Source organism: Paramisgurnus dabryanus, chromosome 18 (genome assembly GCF_030506205.2).
Source record: "Paramisgurnus dabryanus chromosome 18, PD_genome_1.1, whole genome shotgun sequence".
NCBI classification, from domain to species: domain Eukaryota; kingdom Metazoa; phylum Chordata; class Actinopteri; order Cypriniformes; family Cobitidae; genus Paramisgurnus; species Paramisgurnus dabryanus.
The window spans coordinates 32291469-32312266 of record NC_133354.1 but is presented as its reverse complement, the minus strand read 5'-3'; the positions used below and the strand labels follow the sequence as shown (position 1 = coordinate 32312266).

The 20798-nt window shown below is 37.6% G+C and overlaps 1 protein-coding gene across 1 annotated transcript; it reads right to left on the bottom strand.

Moving 5' to 3' along the window:
• Window positions 1–656: 656 nt before the first annotated feature.
• ddx46 (DEAD (Asp-Glu-Ala-Asp) box polypeptide 46) lies at window positions 657–20408 on the bottom strand. Its single transcript, XM_065287665.2, has 23 exons — window positions 20290–20408; window positions 16596–16781; window positions 16334–16411; window positions 16135–16216; window positions 14985–15153; window positions 14643–14857; window positions 14045–14155; window positions 11665–11830; window positions 10647–10767; window positions 10352–10527; window positions 10150–10271; window positions 9964–10042; window positions 8396–8478; window positions 7437–7601; window positions 6030–6192; window positions 5637–5830; window positions 5415–5552; window positions 4925–5074; window positions 4302–4526; window positions 3880–4098; window positions 3058–3202; window positions 1425–1498; window positions 657–905 (listed from the first exon to the last, which is right to left on the bottom strand). Exons 1-23 carry the CDS (start codon window positions 20304–20306, stop codon window positions 858–860), a joined length of 3126 nt encoding a protein of 1041 aa, XP_065143737.1. The 5' UTR covers window positions 20307–20408; the 3' UTR covers window positions 657–857.
• Between the last annotated feature and the right edge of the window lie 390 nt (window positions 20409–20798).

The window sequence follows — 20798 nt, the reverse complement described above, 5'->3', positions numbered from 1 at the left end:
ACACCCAAGGTGCAATGCGGCACGACGCGAAGCGGACTGTGCATTATTTTCAAATAATTCAAAGGACCGGAGTCAATTATTCCTCTTATACCACGGTTACCACAAACATTGCTCTGGTGCCTATTTCTCAACCAATCAGAATATAGCATTCAACAGACCCGTGGTGTAAATGATGACAACTGTTATCATGTGATGATGTAATGGTTATACATGTGATAACCATTATTTTACGATTATAAATGAATGATTATACAGTTGATAAGTTTATTACATAACATTAACTACATATGAAGTGTTCAGTATTCAGTTTTTTATTTGTGTAAAAGTGCAGTATTGATTGTGGCTTTCATTACTGTGTAATGTGTGGAAAGAAATTGTATTAAATGTATTGTTTGTTTAAACCAACATGTTACCCATTAGAAACTCAATTTATTTGCATTTTTGCGACAACGAGTTTAATGTAAAATAATAAAAACTACAGCATAAAATTACACTGGCAATCATCTGTAAAGTGTTAAGAGCAGACTGATGTATATGTATGCACATGAACTCAGGACATCATAGAAATATTAAACATACAACTCATTTCATGTACTTACGGCAAAGTTAAAACTCTAAAAGCAAATACAGTGGACTGATTGATATTATACAGCAAACATACTTGAGGAAAAACACTTTATTTCCAAATGAAGTTCACTATGCAGTTAACATGACATTTTCTAAAACATTTAGCATGATGTATACATACTAAAAGAATAAATGTGTCAGAAATTTCAAGGTAGCAAAATCGTCTCACAAAACAAAAAGCGTTGTATTGTTGAAAAGGAGAAACAAGGGATAATCCTCTGCTTTCTGCACTACAAAACCTTGTATCGGCCCTTGCTGGTTGGTTGGTATGAGTTTTGCTGAAATGTGAAAAAGACAAAAAAAAAGCATTTTAAGGTCAAAATATATTCAATTCAACAATTAATAAATTTTTAAGTGGTGCTTTAGCACTGAAGCTCCACTACTGCTCATTTTTCTCCCCCAAAAAATCTAACATATTGTACTTTTGCATAATGGACAATTTATACTTTAGCATTTACAGAGATGTGCTGTTACTGGGTCAGACAGATCAAATGCTGAACTCAGCATCTTTGACTCAAGCCAACAACATGCAGTCATTTAGTAACAGCCTTCAAACTGCTTAGCAACCAGAATTTGAGGTAGACTTTGTTTAACTTTGTCTGGGCACTCAAATCATCTCTCAAAACCAGAATGCAACAGATATAAAGGTTAACTTGAGCCAGAAGGCCCTGTGTTCTTTTAATATATCTCAGCACCTTAATGGCAGATGAGGTCATTTGGTAGAATGTAACATTATCAACAAAGGGTTATGCTAAAACATTTACGGACAATAAAAAGTCAAAGAGAACTGAACTTACTAAGCGGATGAGTTCCTCTTTGATGAGACGTGTGATTTCTGCTTTTGCCTTCTGGACAGCCAGCTCATTAGCACCTTTAAAAATATATACATATAAGTTATACATCAAATTCCCATTTGTTCACCATAAAGTTATTAAAACTAAAAGACAACCACATTTAACTATGCCACTACATGAAACGTATATATTGAAACACTTCATCTTGCTTTAATTTTCAAGATAACAAAGACATCAAATCAGTTGCCCATCTTTTCTGCAAGCAATGCTAGGTTTGCAGTTTGTTATTTATGTTTCATCACTCTATCAAACTCGTGAGTCTGTTTTTGTAATGCACACGGATGTCTGTTTAACTATTTCCGATGTATTTGTATGTTTCAGGTGGGTCTGTATTCGGTGTTTCTCGAATCATATGTAGAGTGACATCATTAGAATGAAACCTACTGATATCAAGTTTCAAATTATGATGTCATGAAATTCTAGAAGTGCAGAGCATACAAACTGCAATTCTGTTGTCATATGGTGCTTTTCCATCAGATCGTGCCAGCTCACCTTGGTTAGTGGGGGGGGGGGGGGTATTTGCGCTGCTGCTGTGACATCATACAAAGTGAGAGGTAGCAACAGATAGCATTGTTGGAATGCAGTGTTTCCCATTCATTAATTTATTTGTCAGTCTGCCACAAAATCAAAATTGACACTGAGCTGAGCCTCATTTAAGTTGCAAAAATGGCGTGCATACAAGCAGTATGCAGGAAAACACTGATGTGGTGTTCCTAATCATCCACTATAAAGGGAGTTTGGGAACTTACAACAAAGCACAGATAACAGGTTTACTCGAGACAGCACGCAGGTAAAGCTAATCTTGCATTTAGCAATGAGGCTGGTAGTGACGATTCTCTCTGACCAATCAATGGTCTTCAGTGTTTTCACCTCACATTTTAATATCAGCTCAGCTCTCTTTGAACCCCAACTGAGATGGGACCAAAAAAAATGTATTGGGTACTACATACTGTACCCAGTGGAACCCCCCCCAAAAGTAGCTGACCCGACCTGTGGGGTAAAATGCAATGGAAAACCGCCTATAGTCTTCCAATTCAAAATAATCACACAGTTCTGATGCATTCTGCCCCTTTCAATTGCTAGGAGTTAATATGCCCTGATCATCAGCTCTTTTTAAACAATCGTTTGATGGGGGACACCAATTATAGGTACCAATATATCAGTGCATCCCTAACATGCACTATATATGTGTAGACAGACGACTTGCATACAAAAGGGTTTGATGTGTAAATGTATAAATGTACTCGTGTATGTTTGAGGGGTAGTTGTAGCTGCTCCAGGTGTGTGTTTAATGCTAAGGGTTGGGTTAAATGCAAAGGTCACATTTCGAGTGTGTGTTCCATACTTGACAAATATGTCTCACTTTCACGTTAGATTGTTTAATAACTATCTTTGCAAACAAAGTCTGATGTATTTCTTAAGCAGTGTCTTGTCAAAGCTGATAGGATGTGATCAGTCTAAGCAGAATCCAAATGTAAGCTGTAATACTTTTACCTACTTAACTAACAACTCTGCCCAACAGATATTTCAAAATGAAACCGCAATACAAAGCAAACAGTCATTTAAACAGACATACTCTCAATAGCCAGGTAGATTTTGCGTTCTCCCTCTTTGGGTTCCTTTCCTGGTGGGAAGTATGTTCCCCTTATAGTGATGGCCGCCTCCGAATACTCGCCGATGCGTTGAAGGGCCTCTTTAGACGTGACTTTCCATCTAGCCGTCTGCAAAACAAATAATGATTAACCACTACTCGGCCCTCCCGATACACACAAACGAACTTATAATACACCACAAGACTTCAATATTAATATCTGCCATTCATTTGAACAGCAGAGGAGGACTCCTCAAATATTCCCCTCCGTTTATTTCTTAAAAGGCCCCTAACCTAGGTGTTTTCAGCTATATTAAAATAGTGTCTGTAAAGTTTCAGCTCAAAATACACCACAAATCTTTCAATATACGATGTTGAACATGGCCATTTGTGGCTGCAATGAAAAGCATGCTGGTTTTGTGTGTGTCTCTTTAAATGCAAAAAAAGCTTCTGTTCCCCTCCCCGTATGCAAAGTAGAACGTTTACAAATGTGCTTTGATAAAATCAATGTGACATCACATTGATAGGGGATCCCAACAGCCTGTGCGACTGTTGCAGATTAAAGGAGATTACACAAAGAAGAATAGATGGATTTGTGTAATAACAGGATGTTTCTGCACACACACAGGCGACTAATTTTCTGATAGACACACATTATTAAAAAGTGCATTTTTTAGGTTAACATCTCTAACTGTCACCCTACTTGCCCACTGGGGGCTTTACATAGCAAGCTATGATTTTCTTTAAAGCTGCTCTGTAATAACATGAACAACAGGTTTTGAAAAATAATTATTTTGGCAGAAGCACCTGTGGAAAGTCATTGATTTCTAACTCCTCCTCGTATCGCTTCACAGTGTCTGCTGCCTCGGCTGCTTGTCTCTCCTCGTCAAGTTTCTCTACAGGTGTGTAGTTGAGTTTGGCGTTGATCTTCTCTGCCTGCTGTTCTGCGATGGTCTTGGCCGAGACAGAGGGAGCGATCATCGTACCGCCTCTCAGGATGGCGTTCGTCGCCTGCTGCATCACGTCCTAAAATGTATTTATAACATTTATCAAAAAAAAGATTAATACATTAACTTTATGAATAAATATTCAAGCCAACCCATTTTGCTTTCGTAATGTGATCATCATTATCATTGTGAAACATTTAATAAAATCTTAGTTTTCTTCAGAATAAAATTCCAACAAGGGAAATTTGAAAGGTATAATGTAACAGTTTTTCTTTACTTTACCTGGGCTTCAGCACCAAGATTCTTCTGCACTTGTATCCTTTGAGCGAGTTTTTTGGCCATTTCTAGTTTCTGGATGTTTCCAGCAGATGGGGCTGCCACACTACTCTGGCCTGACACGGAAGTGACAGTTACTCCGACAGCAGGCGCTCCCGCTGCCCCGCCTGGAGCCGAGAAATCCTTCACCCGCTTCTTTGAGTTAAACATGCTTTCGATCTGCTCATCAATCTGGAGTGACACAGCAATATAAACAACAAAACTGTGAAACAAAAACCTCATATGCCCTTCAGTAAACTCATATAACAGCAATCCCTGGCTGGATGGAAACATCATTTGATGGTTTTCTGTAATAAAAAAATTACATTTCAAATTTGATAAACTATGGCAGGTGGAGGGCTGACCTCTAAACAAATGATACAAAAACCCATCACTTCACTTCAGAAGACATTTAATAAATGTATGGATTATTTTTTGATGGATGGATTTGCTTTATGAGGCTTTAAAATGGGACACTATCCAACAGCATTAAAAAGTTGAAAAGATTTAGGACACCACTGAATATAACTCTGACTGTGCCATGAAGGCAGACTCAGGATCCTTTGACTCATGATAAAGAGAAACCTTACATCCAGGGCGGTGTCTTCATCATCTGAGTCGTGCAGGCCTAATGCAGCCTTCTGCAGCTTCTTCCTTTCATTGGCCAGTGCATGTTCAGTCTCATCAAACTTAAAACCTTTCCCAGAGAAACCGCTGCTGCTCTTGATACTTTTGCCCTCCTGTAGGAACAAAGACACACTCCAATCAATATACATTACATCCTAACTGGTGTTATGAGTGGAGTTTAAGGGGGTTGCTATTTAGGATCATCATCTTAGACTTCAGAATAAGACTTTAGGTTGATCTTCACACGGGTGAGCATTGCTTTAAAATAATTGATTATTTTTAGGCATCAATGCCGTAATCGTTCACATTTGCATTGCGGTATATCGTTAAAATTATTTTATTTAACAGCCCTAATAAGTAAACAAAAGATTCTGATCAATATGATTTTAAAATCATTTGGTGGTAGGAGTCTTTTGCCAGTATGAAGGTAAATGAGAGTGCAGAAGATCTTACAGCCTTCTGTTGTTCTTTAAAGCTCGTCCACAGCAGCTCGAGTTCTGCAGGAACAGGAGATCCAGACAGCTCCAGGGCCTTGATGATGTCACCGGAATATCGGGCCTGATCTATAGTGATGAAGGTGTATGCATATCCCTAGAAAAGAAAACTCACACTTGAGTTACCCGTCTCCTTCAGTTTCAAAATGAACTACGTCACATATCTATTCTTCTCACTCACTTTGTTGCCCGCTCGGCCTGTGCGCCCGGCGCGGTGAACGTAGTCCTCATAGTGGTTGGGACAGTTGTAATTGATCACCAGAATAAGGTGCTTCACATCCAGGCCTCGTGCGGCCACTGATGTGGCCACAAGTAGCCGGCACACTCCATTCTTAAAGTCATTGATGATGCTGTCCCTGTCGTACTGATCAATGCCTATGTAAAAAAAACAACACCACCACAGTATGTATCATTTATGTATCACACTAGCTTAATTTGATAGATCACATTTGCTGGTTCAAATGCCTTTGCGCACATCAAGATTTAGCACTGAAAAACTGCATCTGAAACCAATGCCGCTCCTCTCAAGCCAGTGTCATCATGACATTTCAATAAGGAAAGTGTCCCTCTTTACCTCCGTGTAATGACATGCAAGGGTAAGATGCTTTCATCAGGTCTTTGAGGAGCCCATCAGCATGTTCCTGTTTATCCACAAAGATGATGACAGCGCCCTTCTCCTGATAGTGACCCAGAATCTCCAACAGCTTTAGGAACTTCTTCTCCTCCTCGATTACAATCTATTCAAGCAGCAGACGACCAAAGTGTCCATCAACAACCTGGACTTTAGTTCATATCATGTCATGAGATGATACAACTTTTCTGTCATGATTTTGCTTTTACATTTTTTCTGTTGTCTTTTATCTATGCTTCTGTATGGTGTCTTATCACAGATATATCTGTGGTGTTAAAAGATGAAACTGCCCAGAATTTCTCTACTTTGCCCCAACACAGGCTTTAAAGTCAGATGTAAAAGGTAGCACATGAGACACAATGGTTCTCATTCACCAAGCATGCATACACACAAAAGTTTGTTTTTACGAACAAATCATGATTAAACAAACTTTTTTGGAATACAATTTCTTCTAAATAGGCTATAATTATAATGTATAAGATAATGTTGATATAATATTTACGTGACATTATATTCTATACTATATATTACTACATACATTCTCTTTGTTATTATTATTATTATTAACAGTATTGTATAGGCTACATTATTTTTCCTACAAATATAAAGGAAGAATCTTAACATAATGTAAATGAAAAAGTAATTAGAAGTCCAAACATCAACTGCTTGATCTAGGCCTCTTGTCTGTTTTATTTTAGATACATATGAATGTCTCTGGTGAAGTCATATGAAAGGTCTTCCTTATTGCATCTCATTAACTTCTTTTTTACACATACACACAACACATCTGCCTTCTTCCACTGACAGCAAAACCTCCCAAATCGAAAATGCAAAGCAAAACAGAACTTTACCGCTCTTTTGCTTGGGTGACAGACTGCTCTAAAATTTTCTGTGGACAAGCGATGCGGAAAGCCCTTATATGGAGCTGGTTTGGGTATTATTATACAAATAATCAACCTTTTGTACGCGGCAGCTCATTCAGAACACTGCAAATTCACTTCACTTAAAACGAGTATAAAAACAAATTGCGGAGAGTCATGAAAATGAAAATGTGCATATAAATACGGAAAACGTACACAATTATTAATAAATAAGACGCATTGTCCTTTCATTTTTATACAATCAAATAGTAACTTAACACTATTAAAGGAGTTTGTAATTTGTACCATTTTAATAAAACAAAATTGGGAAGTCTTCCCTATACTATGCACTCTGGATAAGGCAAAATAGGGGGAATTAAATGACATGATGAAGGTCATATATTGTGAGCACACGTACAGTGGACTAGGTCACAGCCTCTTAAGTTTATTCTACCTACAAACTACTGAATACTTTAAAATCATGACTTACCACATGTTGCTCCACATCTGAACACACAACACTCCTGCCCCCGACAAGCACCTCGATGGGTTTGGACAGGGTCCTTCGGGCCAAGGCCTCCATAGTTCGTGGGAACGTGGCAGAGAACATCACAGTCTGACGGTCTGGCCTAACATTGTCTATGATGCGCATCACCTGCAAATCAACAAATTACAGCTCTTTTTATGCACTTACAATGAATTCTCTTGAAGCTTTGTGTGAGGAACAGAATGCTATTTAATGTACTAGAAACATAACTCTACACATACAGCAACAGAGACTAAGGGCGCACTCACACTATCCAAACAGCGCTCAGGCGCGTTTGACCCCCAAAGCCTGGTTTGGTTGACTAGTGTGATCGCTCTGTTCCGTGCCTGGGCGCGGATTGGTTAATCGCGCCACGGCCGGGTTGAAGAGGTGGGCCGGAGCGCGGTTCACTTGGGCTCAGGCGCGGAAGGCTGTGGTGTGAGCGCAATCACGCCTGAGCACGATTCAAAAGGTGAAGACGTCAGTTGCGCGACCACTCACCTTCATCTGCCTCCGTAAAAACCTTTTGCTGCGAGCAGCGGGGTAACGTGAATGTCCGAGCTGCACACGTGACAGATCAACTCAGCAATATGATGACATGTGAGAGGGCTGTCTGTAATCGCGCACCAAATGACTCAGAATAAAAAACACAGACTTATCATTACGGTGGGTTCCAGTGTTAAAAGAGAGCTTTACTTCCTGCTTTTTTCAAAACAATTGCATCTTATGACGAAAGCGCGCCCGGCCTCGGATCGATAAGAAGTACAGTGTGAGGGTGTGCATCTGGGGGAGTAGGGAGGGGTGACAATCGCGCTGGGGCATGGTTTGGTTTGGATAATGTGAGTGCGCCCCAAGCGATTCATTGATTTTTGGCATCATTTATTTTGGTTTGTCACGGCTACTAAGTAAAATAAGAGACAAACCTGTGGTTCAAAGCCCATATCAAACATGCGGTCTGCTTCGTCCATCACCACATATGTGACTCTTCGTAGATTAGTGACTCGACCTGAGTGGCCAAACAGAAACACACTGAATCAGAGAAAATAAATGTAATGGACAGCAGTGTTTACAAGCAGTACAAACACTACAGCCAACTACTCTTGGCCTAAATGATATTCCTGGCAGGTTTTTTCTTGTCTTGCGTACCATCTCAGGGGTATGGAGAACCTGTAAAATTCAATAGAGCCACATCATACAATAAAAGAGATGGAGCCACGCGCCTCAAGCATTATCTGATCGGATTTTCACCTATGAAAGAAACATATTACAGATTACCTCGCATGTGTGGAAACAAAACAAACACTTCCTACTGTGACTCCTGGACACCTAAAATGTGTCCTTTTTCCTTACAGCACATGAAGCCAATAAAACAGCTTCCTGCATACATCCAGAACAGGTGTAAATATAACTGGACTTGACCTACTGACCTGATGTTATATTCATATTCATTCATCAATTACTGTTGGAGGTTTGAAAAGATTTTACTGGTTTAATATAGAAGACAGCATTTGTGGCACAACATTGATTAAATATTTTCAGCTTTATTCATTTAAAATATTTAAATGAACAAAATTATGGCAACAAAATAACTTGATATAAAAAACAGGAAATTATTATTTACTTAGCTTCATGTATAAACCTGTAGTGTATAATGGATTTTGTCTTTGAGAATTTTTTTTCTTAAAATGTGCAACATGCTTCATGTTACTGATCTCAAACCTGTGCTGCAATAACATGTAAAAATCAATTTAATTATTTCAGTTTTGTTATTTATCAGCGTGACCTATTTCTAAAACAAGAGGTGATAAAACTCCTTATTGACACCTGGTCTTTGTAAATTTAATTCAATTCTCCTCCTTTTTTATAATTTAACAGATTGTTCAACCTCATCACGCACTTTCTTCCCAGCAAGATCTCTTTTATTCCTGTTTCTATAAACATATGAAGATGTCGTACAGCTCTGCGGGTGTCCACATACAGAAAAGATGATTTTGTCCTCCATTGTTGTTTCGTATTTCTGCCTATGTCTCGCTACTAGAGCAAGCACCTGATTGGTTAACGCAGCACGAATATTCACCAAAGTTCTTATTTTTCACTTTGGTTGAAAGGTTACACTCATCAAACGCCTGAATGTTTAATTTGCGTTGCCTCATTTGCGCAAACTAACCTCAGGATGTCAATCGCATCTTTGCATTGACTTAACATGTAAATCACTTGCGCTTAATGCCTCATTCACATCTGGTGTAAACACAACATAAAATTAAAATAACATTGTTTTGAAGAATCAAAAAGTGGTTTAAAAAAATATATCGTAAAAATGTTTTGCTCCTTTTGAAAAAATGAAAAATAAAAACGTGTTTATCATCACTATGCCACAGATGCTATCATTAATTGTATTACGCCAGACCATTCCCAATTAATATAATGAATTATGCAAAACAGTCCCAACACACCACATGTAGCTTTATCAAGGAAAGAATGATAACCGTACCGCTGTTGGCACCTAACATGTCAATCATTCTTCCTGGTGTGCACACTATGATTTCTGCACCTCGCTTCAACTCAGCAATCTGTAAAAAACAAACAGATAACTTTCTGTAACATATCAAACGACTCTGCACTACATTCTGAGTGAAGTTTTAGCTGATTTAGTTAGAAACACAAAGCCTGTGTGTACCTGCTCGCTGATGCCAGTGCCCCCATAAACACAGACCACCCTCAAGCCCAAGGGTTTGGAAAACTTCTTGCACTCTTTAGTGATCTGCAGAGCCAGTTCTCGTGTAGGGGTCATTATCACACCTTAATGAGACAAAACTCATTGTTATCTAGAGATTATTATCCTGATGAATATGATCAATAAACAGATGAAGAGGACTTACAGATGGGACCTTCACCCTCCCCTAAAGGTCTCTGGTCCAATATGTGGCGAAACATGGGTAGGAGAAAGGCGATAGTCTTTCCACTTCCTGTCTTAGCGATGCCGATGAGGTCGCGCCCTGACATGATGGCCGGTATGGCCTGGGCTTGGATTGGGGTTGGTTTTTCATAATTGTGTCTTTTTGACATAGTTGAAGAAAGTTCGGTTAGAATTCATTTATTTTCCAGGTGTAAATGTTTAAATGCTGATCGGTATAAAAAAATTTTAGGAAATATGATTGATCAAGCAGAACTCACTTCTTTAGTGCATTCAGAACCTTCATGGATATCCCACACTGAACCCAGGCTTTGATGGGCTTTGGACATCCTTTGCCTTTGACTGTGATGCCCTCCAGCTCCAGGCGGTATTCACTCACCTCTGAAACAAACAAAAAACACTTACATGAAAACCCAGCTCAAGTCACAGATTTACCATTTTCTACATAAAAAATTACATGAAAATATAACCTTGATATTTTTTTAAATAACCAAGACAGACATTGAACTTAACTCTTTCCCTGCCAATGACAAGTTTTTCTGGCAATCCGTATTTCGGCTATTCTCCAGCAGGTGGCACTCTTACTCACAAGTATTCCCTTAGGGCAAACAGTTTAAACTCTGTCTATGTTTTGATCATGGCTCTGAATCTGATATCTATCAAAAACCCTTCACAAAAATGCAATTATTTTAGCGTTTTGCTCAAAAATGTGTATTTATTTGTATGATACTTTTTTTTAGAGCAGAGGGTCTGTTCTTTCATTTGATATATTGTATCTTTAAATATATAAAGAAGAACATTTGAAATCATAAAAAATGCTGGCGCTGGCTGGCAACTTTTTTTAAAAACGCTGGTGGGGAAAGAGTTAAGAAATACAAGTAATGATAGGTTTAATTATTAGTTAGAAATATGTTGTTCATTCTTCCTGAAATTGCTTTTGAAGAACAAATGTAAGCCTATGTTTACATGACAGCGATGTATTGAAAAACAGAAAAGCTTTTCCTTTTGCGTTTATAAAAAAAGTCATTCTTGCTAATGTTGCGACGGCCTCAAATTTAGTTTGGCCTCCCAGTAAAAAAAATGTCAGCGTGTTTACATTCACATTGTATAAATCAATTGAATCATAAAATGACCCACAACTCTTCTCTAACCTGCCTGAATATAATGTACATTACGTTTGCATGAAATACAGTTAAAAGAAAATGTATTTTTAAGTGATATGTTGCAGTTCCTTATCAATAAATGTGTTTAGCTTTAATAAGATTTTTTTGACTGTACCCTCAAGTGACATCCTGACCAGCTCCGGCACTTCCACGTAGAAGTTCTTGCGGAAGGACTCGTATTCAATCTTCTTATGATCAACAGGCTCCAGGACTTTTCTTTGTTTGGTCTGAAAGCCTGTGAGGGCCGTCTGCAGATCCACCTCCTCTTCCTCTGATGAATACTAAAACACACACGGCACAAAACAAACAAAGTAAAAAAACTTTTTTTTAACAAAGTAAAAAAAAAATATTTTTTTTGCCACAAAACTGCAAAGTTTGGTTTCCTGTTTTTCACTTAACTCACTCTGTGATTTTTCATTTGTTTGAATTTATATATTTGGGAACTCTGCCCCCTTCATTTCATTTTTTAATGTCTGTTCAGTGCCAAATGACATCTCCTGCCTCTAGTGTACCAATATAATATTTAAATCAGTGTAAAGCAATATTAAACATGTGTTCTGAATTTGTCACACTGCAGAAAAAAAATGTGTTATTAACCACCAAATTTAAATGATAAAAACACAAATGGCGCTTTTCCATTGCATAGTACCCCACGGTTTAGTTTAGTTTGGGTCGGGTCAGCTCACCTCACTTGGGCGTGGTTAGCTTTTCCATTGAGATTAGTATCACTTAGCAGTGGGAGGGATTATAGGCATGTCGTTATATTTGCGCTGCCTACAGCTGTGACATCATACAAGTGAGAGGAGAGCGTTGTTGTATATTAGAGCTATATATCCGAGAGCGATATTGCTTTTATACAACAGTTCGACGGCACATGTTTGAAAAACGAAAACTAGAAAACAACAACGGAGTTATTTTAAAAGCCTCTTTGTTTGGGAACTACTTTCTTCCGCCACGGATTTAAGGGCGGCCAGAATGACAGGTAAAACTTTCGGCTGCTTTGAATCTCATAAGAACTCAGTGGAAGGAATAGCCGTTTCTTTATATTACCGTTTCTTGGTCACAAAGTGTAGTTTTAAGATTAGTTCAGTCGAGAATATATATGTATTATATTTAAATCTGCAGTCGATTAGTAAAGATAGCGCCTGTTTAAACGTTTGCTTAGTAAGATTCGGTACCTATGAGAACCAGAGCATGAGCGGACGTCAGTGTTCACTTGCCCCGCTGACCACCGCCCTCTTTGGGCTACATCTCTGACAGGGATTCCCTGGCTCTGATGTTGGCCTTGTCTGTGTTTGATGGTCAAAAATGAGATCAAATCAGCAGTATTTGGTGTCATGATGAAACTATTACTTGTTTTCTTATTCATATTTAGTGTCTTTTTTGTTGTTATTGTTTTGGCGCGAGGTAAAAGTTAATAAAACTATACTTATATAATGTTACTATTGGTTTCCCATTTAATCTTAACGCGATACGAGCACTCGATTATTATTAGACTTTGGTCTTATCAGTACTATATAAAACTGTTTTTTATAAGGGTCAGAGAGATGTTTTTGCATGATGCTTATAAATATATCAGTGGCAATATCTCATAACATGTTTTAATAGTCACATCACGATAAAATAAATGATCAATGTCCACATTTAAAAGCTGCGGTGCTTACCTGCAGTTCCACGGTGTTTTCACGTTCTGAAAAGAAATATCGCTCCGGAAAAAATGAGTGTTTACATTATTCTTTCCAAGTGTTAATCGTCCACAAGATGTGACAAGACATCACTCCCATTAAGTTTAACGTAACATCCAAGAGCGCTGATCTTTGACGGAATAATCACTTCCGATTGAGATTCATAGCTCTTAGCCAATCAGATTCGAGAACCAGAAAGAACGGTTGTATATATATATGTATATATATATGTATGTATGTATGTATGTATGTATGTATGTATGTATGTATGTATGTATGTATGTATGTATGTATGTATGTATGTATGTATGTATGTATGTATGTATGTATGTATGTATGTATGTATATATATAACTGGGTTACATGTGATGTAATATGCTATTTGGCATCTATAAAGGGAATATAATATTGCATTAACCTTATGGACCAATCCTGCTCATTTTCATAATACTTGCCGAGAGCATTAGGTTAATCGGTCATTAGCTCATTTCTGACAGAGGTGGTGTTTAGCATCATTTGTAATATGGTCAATACAAAGAAATGTACAGCTACATTCACACTGGGCTTTAATTCTGGAAAACTGCCAGTGAGCCTTCCGTGTGAATACAACCCAATGCTGAAAAGCTGGAAAATTTTATCCTTGAATCAGACCCTAGTAACAACTCAAGAATCAACTCGGAATGTGAATACATAAAGCTGGGCTTTACTGATAAAAAAGTCATCAGAGATCTTCAGAAAAACATATCTCCATGTTAAAAGGGGTTAAAAAGTAAGCTGTGAAGTTTTAGACTTTCAGTAGTGTGAATGTACCTCCATGGCATCCTGATCATTCTCCATAAGCTCTCCTTTCTTCTTGCTAGTGTGGGGCATCTTCTTTGTTTTCACAACAGTCACCACTTTCGTCACAGTCATACCTCCTTTCTGTTAAAACACAAATCACTGTTCTCAAGTCTGCTGCAACGATGATGAAAACATTATATAACAAACTCTTTTATCGGGATTTATTCACAATGGTTTCAAAGAAGTACAGTATGATGCTTTTCCACAAGAGACTAAAGAGGATCAGAATTTTTATGCTGCACTTTTCCATACATTTAAAGTGGAAATGAAACAGTCACTCACTCACTCAAGTTTATATTATTTAGTAAATGGACTTCAATGAAAACTCACATACAGTAATAACAACAAACACGACGTGGAAGTCTGGTTTACAAAAAACCTCTACAGACAGCTTTATTTCCACTTTACAGCAAATGGAATAAAGTACCAAGCATAATATTACAAGTCATCTTAAGTTAAAAACAGACATCTCTTTTTGTGTCCACATGAAAACGCACGTTTGAATGAAATTGTGATTGAACAATAAAAAGATAATAAAGGCACATTACAAAAATACTTGTTTTCTGACCTTGTCATTTCCTCCTTTCATGGTGCCCATGTTGAACTTCTTGACTTCCTCCTTCACCTCCTCCATGTAGGCATCCAGAGGGTCCAGCTCCTCTCCAGTTTCCTCCTCCATACGTGTGGAGGTCTCTGTTTCTGTGACTTTGTCCTTTTCTTCATCTCCCTCCTCCTCCTCTTCCTCTTCCTGATCCACTGGGGCTAAAGGCTCCTCATCATCATCTGAACACACAAAAAAGGCCATTTAAACTCCTGTTATAAGGAAAGTCCCAGATTCAACCCATTGGCTCTGGGTTAAAGATTGTAAAGATGGGACTAAGTTTAGGTCTGTGTGATTATCAAATCTGACCATCATCATCCTCCAGACTCCATTTCTTCCCCTGCTTCATCTCCTCCAGCTCTTTTTTGAGTTCTCCAATGTTCTCCATGGCTTTCTTCCTCTGTTCCTCCCTCCATTTCTCCACACGCTCTTTTCTCTTCCTCATCTCTTCCTCCAAAGTGTTCTGGTCAAATTCTTGCTGTAAAATTAATAGTTTTCCAAGTTTATCACTTATTCAACTATGATGACAATTAATAAATGCATTTCACCAAACCTGAGATTATCTTACTTCGAATCCCTAAAATCCTACCATCAAGACATTGGTCATTGCCGATGTATAGGAAAACTAAATAGCAGCGTTACTGTTTGCTTTTGAGTTTGTATTAACAACAACGACAGTCCCCCCCCCCCCCCCCTAGAAATTACAGATCAACATTTTGTCTTACCAGGTGACAATCTCAGAGAAATCTAGATACTGAACAATTAAAATGTAGATGAATGCATAGAAAGACAGCATAAAATAATCATCGTTGGGAAACTCTAAGTCCTAAACTTTACAAATTGGTAGGTTACTTAAAGGCGGGGTGCATGATTTTTCAATCAGCAGTAAGGGGCGTATCTACTAACCGACATAGTTGCCTGGGTTGCATATGTGTGGGGAGGGTCTATCAAAAGAAGATCCAGATTCTATTGGGGTAGGGGTGTGTTAGGTGATTTAAAATTGCAACATTGGCTTTGAGAGATAATGCAGCCCGCCTTTAGAAAATGATCAGATACTAATCTGAATCAATCATGTAATAGCAGAATTTCATAAAAATAAATCTACTTTTCAAATTTCTAGAACATTCTTTCAATTTTGCACAAAGTGTTTATCTATATCATTATAGATATTCACAACAAACAATTGAAATAATTTTTGAAAGACCAAACCGTACTCAAATGATCTTACAACAAAGTATGGGATCTAATCTAATCTAAGGTCTTCAGAGTTTGGCGTATTAACATGATACAAAATTTATTAGAAAATCCTCATGAAGCAGCTTTATGATGAGATCTGTATGGTCGGCACAACAATAACAATAAAGAAATGCATTAATTTAAAGCATACCTTTGCTCTACGCAAAAATCGTTGATAATTCTTTCTGATTTAAACATAACCCAGCAAATCACAGATACTTACATCTTCAACCTTCTCCTCTTCTTTTTCCTCCTTAATTTTCTTCTTATCTGTAGACTGGTCTCCATTTTCCACCTTCTCCTTGCTATAATTTTCAGCAGTACATTAGACAAACAATCAATAAAATGAAACACACAGTGAGAAAAAAACTGAAATGTTTTGTTGATTGTGGATGTTGTGTGTATGCGTGTTAGATGTTGACCTCCTTCCCCTGCTCCTGCTCTTGCTCCTCCTGCGGTCTCGACTCCTTGAGCGCCTCCTGTCCCTACTCCTTGAGCGCCTAGAAAAGCACAAGGCAGGTATGTTATAAATACTGCAACATAATGGCCAGATGGATGGATCTACTTTACAGAGATAAAGCAATATTACAAGATAAACAAATACTGAAAAATAAAGAAAAAACTTTTTTAGAGTTATCTGTGACACACAAACGGTAGAGGTTCAGAATAGGGGTTGTGTGTGACCTAGGTCTCTTTCTGTCTCTGGATCGTGATCTTCGGCGGTCTCGGCTGCGTGATCTCTCTCTTCTGCTTCGCTCACGGTTCCGTGACCCAGCCCGATCATCTTTCTTGGAGCGCTTTGAGTCTGGCGATCTGCTCTTAGATCTGCTGCCGGACCTCCCCCTCGAACCTGATCGCTTCCTGTAATGGCTGCAATATGAGAAATGGTTTAAATGTATTTTTTCACGTCAGTACACATTTCAGTTGCGATCAAACGTTTACATTCTTGCAAAATCAAGAAAATGCAGAAAATTTTGGAAGAGGAAGTTTTTAACTGCCACGAACAGATTATTTCACATGAAAATTTTTTTGAGAAAGTTCGCAACCAAGATTAAAATAACCCAGCTCATAAATTTACATTAGGGATGTGCATCTCCATGACTGAGTCCGATGCGATACGCATCTTGATGCAGATGCATAGCCTATGATACAATACATTAAACATATGAACCAGCTACCGATGCGATACAATGCGATTTACCCCATTATGATGCACTGCAGTCCGATTTTGATTCGGTTCAACACTATGTCATTTAGTGCAGTATGATGCAATGGAAAAATATGATGCCTTGCAATTTAATATGGTACAGATAATTTCCACACACTGGATTTGTACATAAGCGTCAGAACCATTATAAGACCACTTTAAGACTAATGAATTTGGATATTGGACCCATTCAGTTTTTCTCCAATTTAGCTCATTTGTCTGTACACTTGTCAGAGTACCATCAGTCAAATCCATTCCACTAGAGGAATACCCTAATAAATTAAACTCCATTCCACTCCTTCCCTGCTGCTGCTTCCTTAAAGGATAATTCCGGTATTTAACAATTTGAGTCTCATTTCTGGTTTGTTTTGGATGAACTACAGTGATGGACACAGACATTTTGACAGTGGGTCGTGTCTTGAGTTTTTGACTCGTTTAGAAGCGTCTCTTGACTGCTTCAGAATGGAAGTCAATGACCATGCACAAACATGTCATTAAAACAACACTTAACGTTCATTTTCAAAACTGTACTACTCACCAAGTGGTTCGTGGTGTTCCCTAGTTACATACACCTGATTCTTAATGTGATATGAGATTTTTTTAAGATGTAACTTAATCATTATACATATTCTTTAATATCATGAAAATACCTGAAAAGGCTATAAATATATCCTTAAGCCATTTCCTGGAGCTACGTGTCATAGCTGCGTGTGTATGGTTCTTCATCTAAGGCGCATATTGAGTTTCTGCATGAGAGCGCCCTCTGGCTTTTGGATGTAGCTGCATTTCAGCATAATTCATTAACCCATTTGCGCCTGATGCTGCGTGGTGGTAGATATAATGTTTGGGCGCAGCATCAGGTGGAAATGGGTTAAGAAGCATAGCATCATCAGTTGATATATTGGTGCATCAATAGTCCATATAATTTAAACTCCATTTCGTCTTTTCATTACTTTTGCCAACTATTCTCCCACGACACAACAAGGTAAGCAAAGCTTTTAGGTTATTAAAGCAATATTTTAATGAAAAAGCACCAGAATACAAGAAAATGGCATCTACTACCAGTAAATGCTTTGGATCCACCCACATGTTTTTTCCTTCGACACTCATGGATTTGAAATTACTTGGTGGAGGATAGCTTTACCTTTTTACATTGACTTTCATGACATGCCTTGGTCATAGAATTAGGGAATCTACCCATCCCTAGTTACATACACCTGATTCTTAATGTGATATGAGATTTTTTTAAGATGTAAAATAAATCTTTGGTGTCCCAGAGGTGCTTATATGAAGTTTTCGCTCATAAGAAGTTTTTGCTCTTATATGAAAATACCCCACAGATAATTTACTATAACATGTTAAAATTGGCACTTTGTGTGAGCAAAAATGTGCCATTTTTGGGTGTGTCCTTTAAAATGCAAAAGAGCTGATAAAATGCAAACACTGATCGCAATGATTGTGTTTTTTTTTTCATTTAAACTCAATTGTGCGGTCAAATATTTTCTGTTTCTCTGCAGATTAAGGTGGCAGTATTATTGTAATAAGACTCGCTACCTATGTCACAAAACAGGCGAAATCTGAACAACCTAATTTTTTACATGCTTGCAGAGAATGTTTAGCAATGTTTGAGGTTTACCAAAACAAAGTTACTGGGTTGATCTTTTTCATATTTCCTAGGTTTATAGACTCACTGGGGACCTGGTCAATCAATAAAAGTCTTTATGTTTTGTGATAATGGTTTCTTGCTTGTTCTAATGCTGCCTTCACGTGCTATGGTGCATTTTCCATTTGTGAACTAGAATTTACCAGTTTGCTGCGTTCAAGTGCATTTTCCATTTGTGAACTGGTATTTACCATTGCTTTTGTTGTCATTCAACCATTCACGACGTTGCTGCTGCTCTCCGCCATTTTGAAAAGGTCAAAGGTAATCTCATCTCGGCAACTCGGGCATCAAAATATTTTACGAGTTGTCCAGTGGAAAATACCACATGAGGGGTGTTCATGTGCATTTTCCAAGTGGGATTTTGGTATTTACCATAATTGCGATAGCACGTGAAGGCAGCATAAGTCATTAAACTATTCACTGATCTTCAGTGAAATATCTGAACCCTGTTCACCAGTGACTGTATGATGTTCAAATTCATCTTTTCACAATCCTAACCCTAAGGACAATTAAGAGATTAATACACAACTTTTACAATACATACAATTTTAAATGTATTGAATGTATTACTTAGTCCATATTTCTATTATTAATAAAAAATATTTTTAATGTTTTGCATGTTTTGTATCATGTATCATGTTGTTTCTGTGTTGCATAATTTACACATTTTTATTTACTTTTTTCACTTTATGATCTCAATAACTTATTTTATTTAAAATTCATATCACCATCTGTTTTAGCCTTTAGTGTGAGTTTGTTCTGTCCAGGAACTTAAGACTGGTAAAATGTAATGGCTATTTTGCGGTGTCAAAATTTCCTGATAGGAATTCTGGGCAAACACTGAATCATTTGTAGTCACAGAACACATCGGCTCACATTGCCAGCGGCACACCAGGAAACATCCCGCCGGTGCTCTAGATGGTCGGTCCGCCACTGACCGCGCACTTGTCAAATTGCGACGGATACATTTCCGCCGTTTCAAATGTGTCCAGATAAGAAGGTATTAAGCTTACGCAGAACAGTTACACTCCATCCTGACACAACGACAGTCATATAAGCAGATTTCTGGCTATGCTATATTTTCTTTAGGCTGGATTTGTTTGTTGTCGTGAGATTTATTTTGGCAGAGTGAAAGCATAATAGAGCTCCGTAGCGTGCGTCTCACGCCAAATGCGTCAGAGTTGGCAACCCTGGTTATATAATATTACATTTACTCTTCTTAATAGTAAAAAACGTCATACAATCACTTGTAACACATATAAAATATGTGTATTAATCACAAGCTGAGAGCTTCGTAAAGAGCAATAAATATAATAAATTCAGTCTGAAATCATTGTTTGTTGTTCAGCTAGCACAGAGCTCTCTCACACAAACTCTGCTGTCTATTTAAAGACATGGACTCCACTAAGATTTTTACAATAATAGTAACTAATAGTTTACTGACAAGTATTAAATATGTCATTTAAAATACAAATGAAATAAAAGTGAACTAATATGTAAAGACTTACCGAGACTCTCGTCCCATGATGTCGCGAGTAACTCTGTAACCCGGAAGCTGTAGAATGACAACTTCCGCTGCTTAATTTTATTGTTGAAATTATTATTAGTGATAAAAAACTTTTTAAACGGCATTACAATAATATACATGTAATATTTGTTGTTTAAGTTCGTCAAGAAGAAAAAAAATACCGCCTTGCGTTATAAGCCTATAAACGACAATAGAATTAAACGTATAAAAGTCTCTAAAAAAATAACCAAAAAACCAAATACATTAACAAATACATCACAAGCAGAGAAAATAAGAAATTAAGTTATTGCTAAATTTGTAGTTGTGAACGTTTTGCTGAATCACAACAGCTACTTCTATAAAAGTATTATAAAATAATATGCCTTGTCCTAGTTTTGTTAAAACAGTGGCGTTTAATACAACAGTGTTAGTTTAACTGTTAAACGTTTTATAGAATAACTATATGGTATTTTTGCATAAACGTTTTGATGCGTTAAATATTACGTTTTA

Coding starts and splice junctions, on each gene's coding strand:
- ddx46 (XM_065287665.2), bottom strand. Junction 15,154..16,134: donor AAGAGGAGAAGGTTGAAGAT/GTAAGTATCTGT, acceptor TTAATTTTACAG/CAAGAATTTGACCAGAACAC. Junction 10,768..11,664: donor GGTCAGGATGTCACTTGAGG/GTACAGTCAAAA, acceptor TGTTTGTTTCAG/AGGTGAGTGAATACCGCCTG.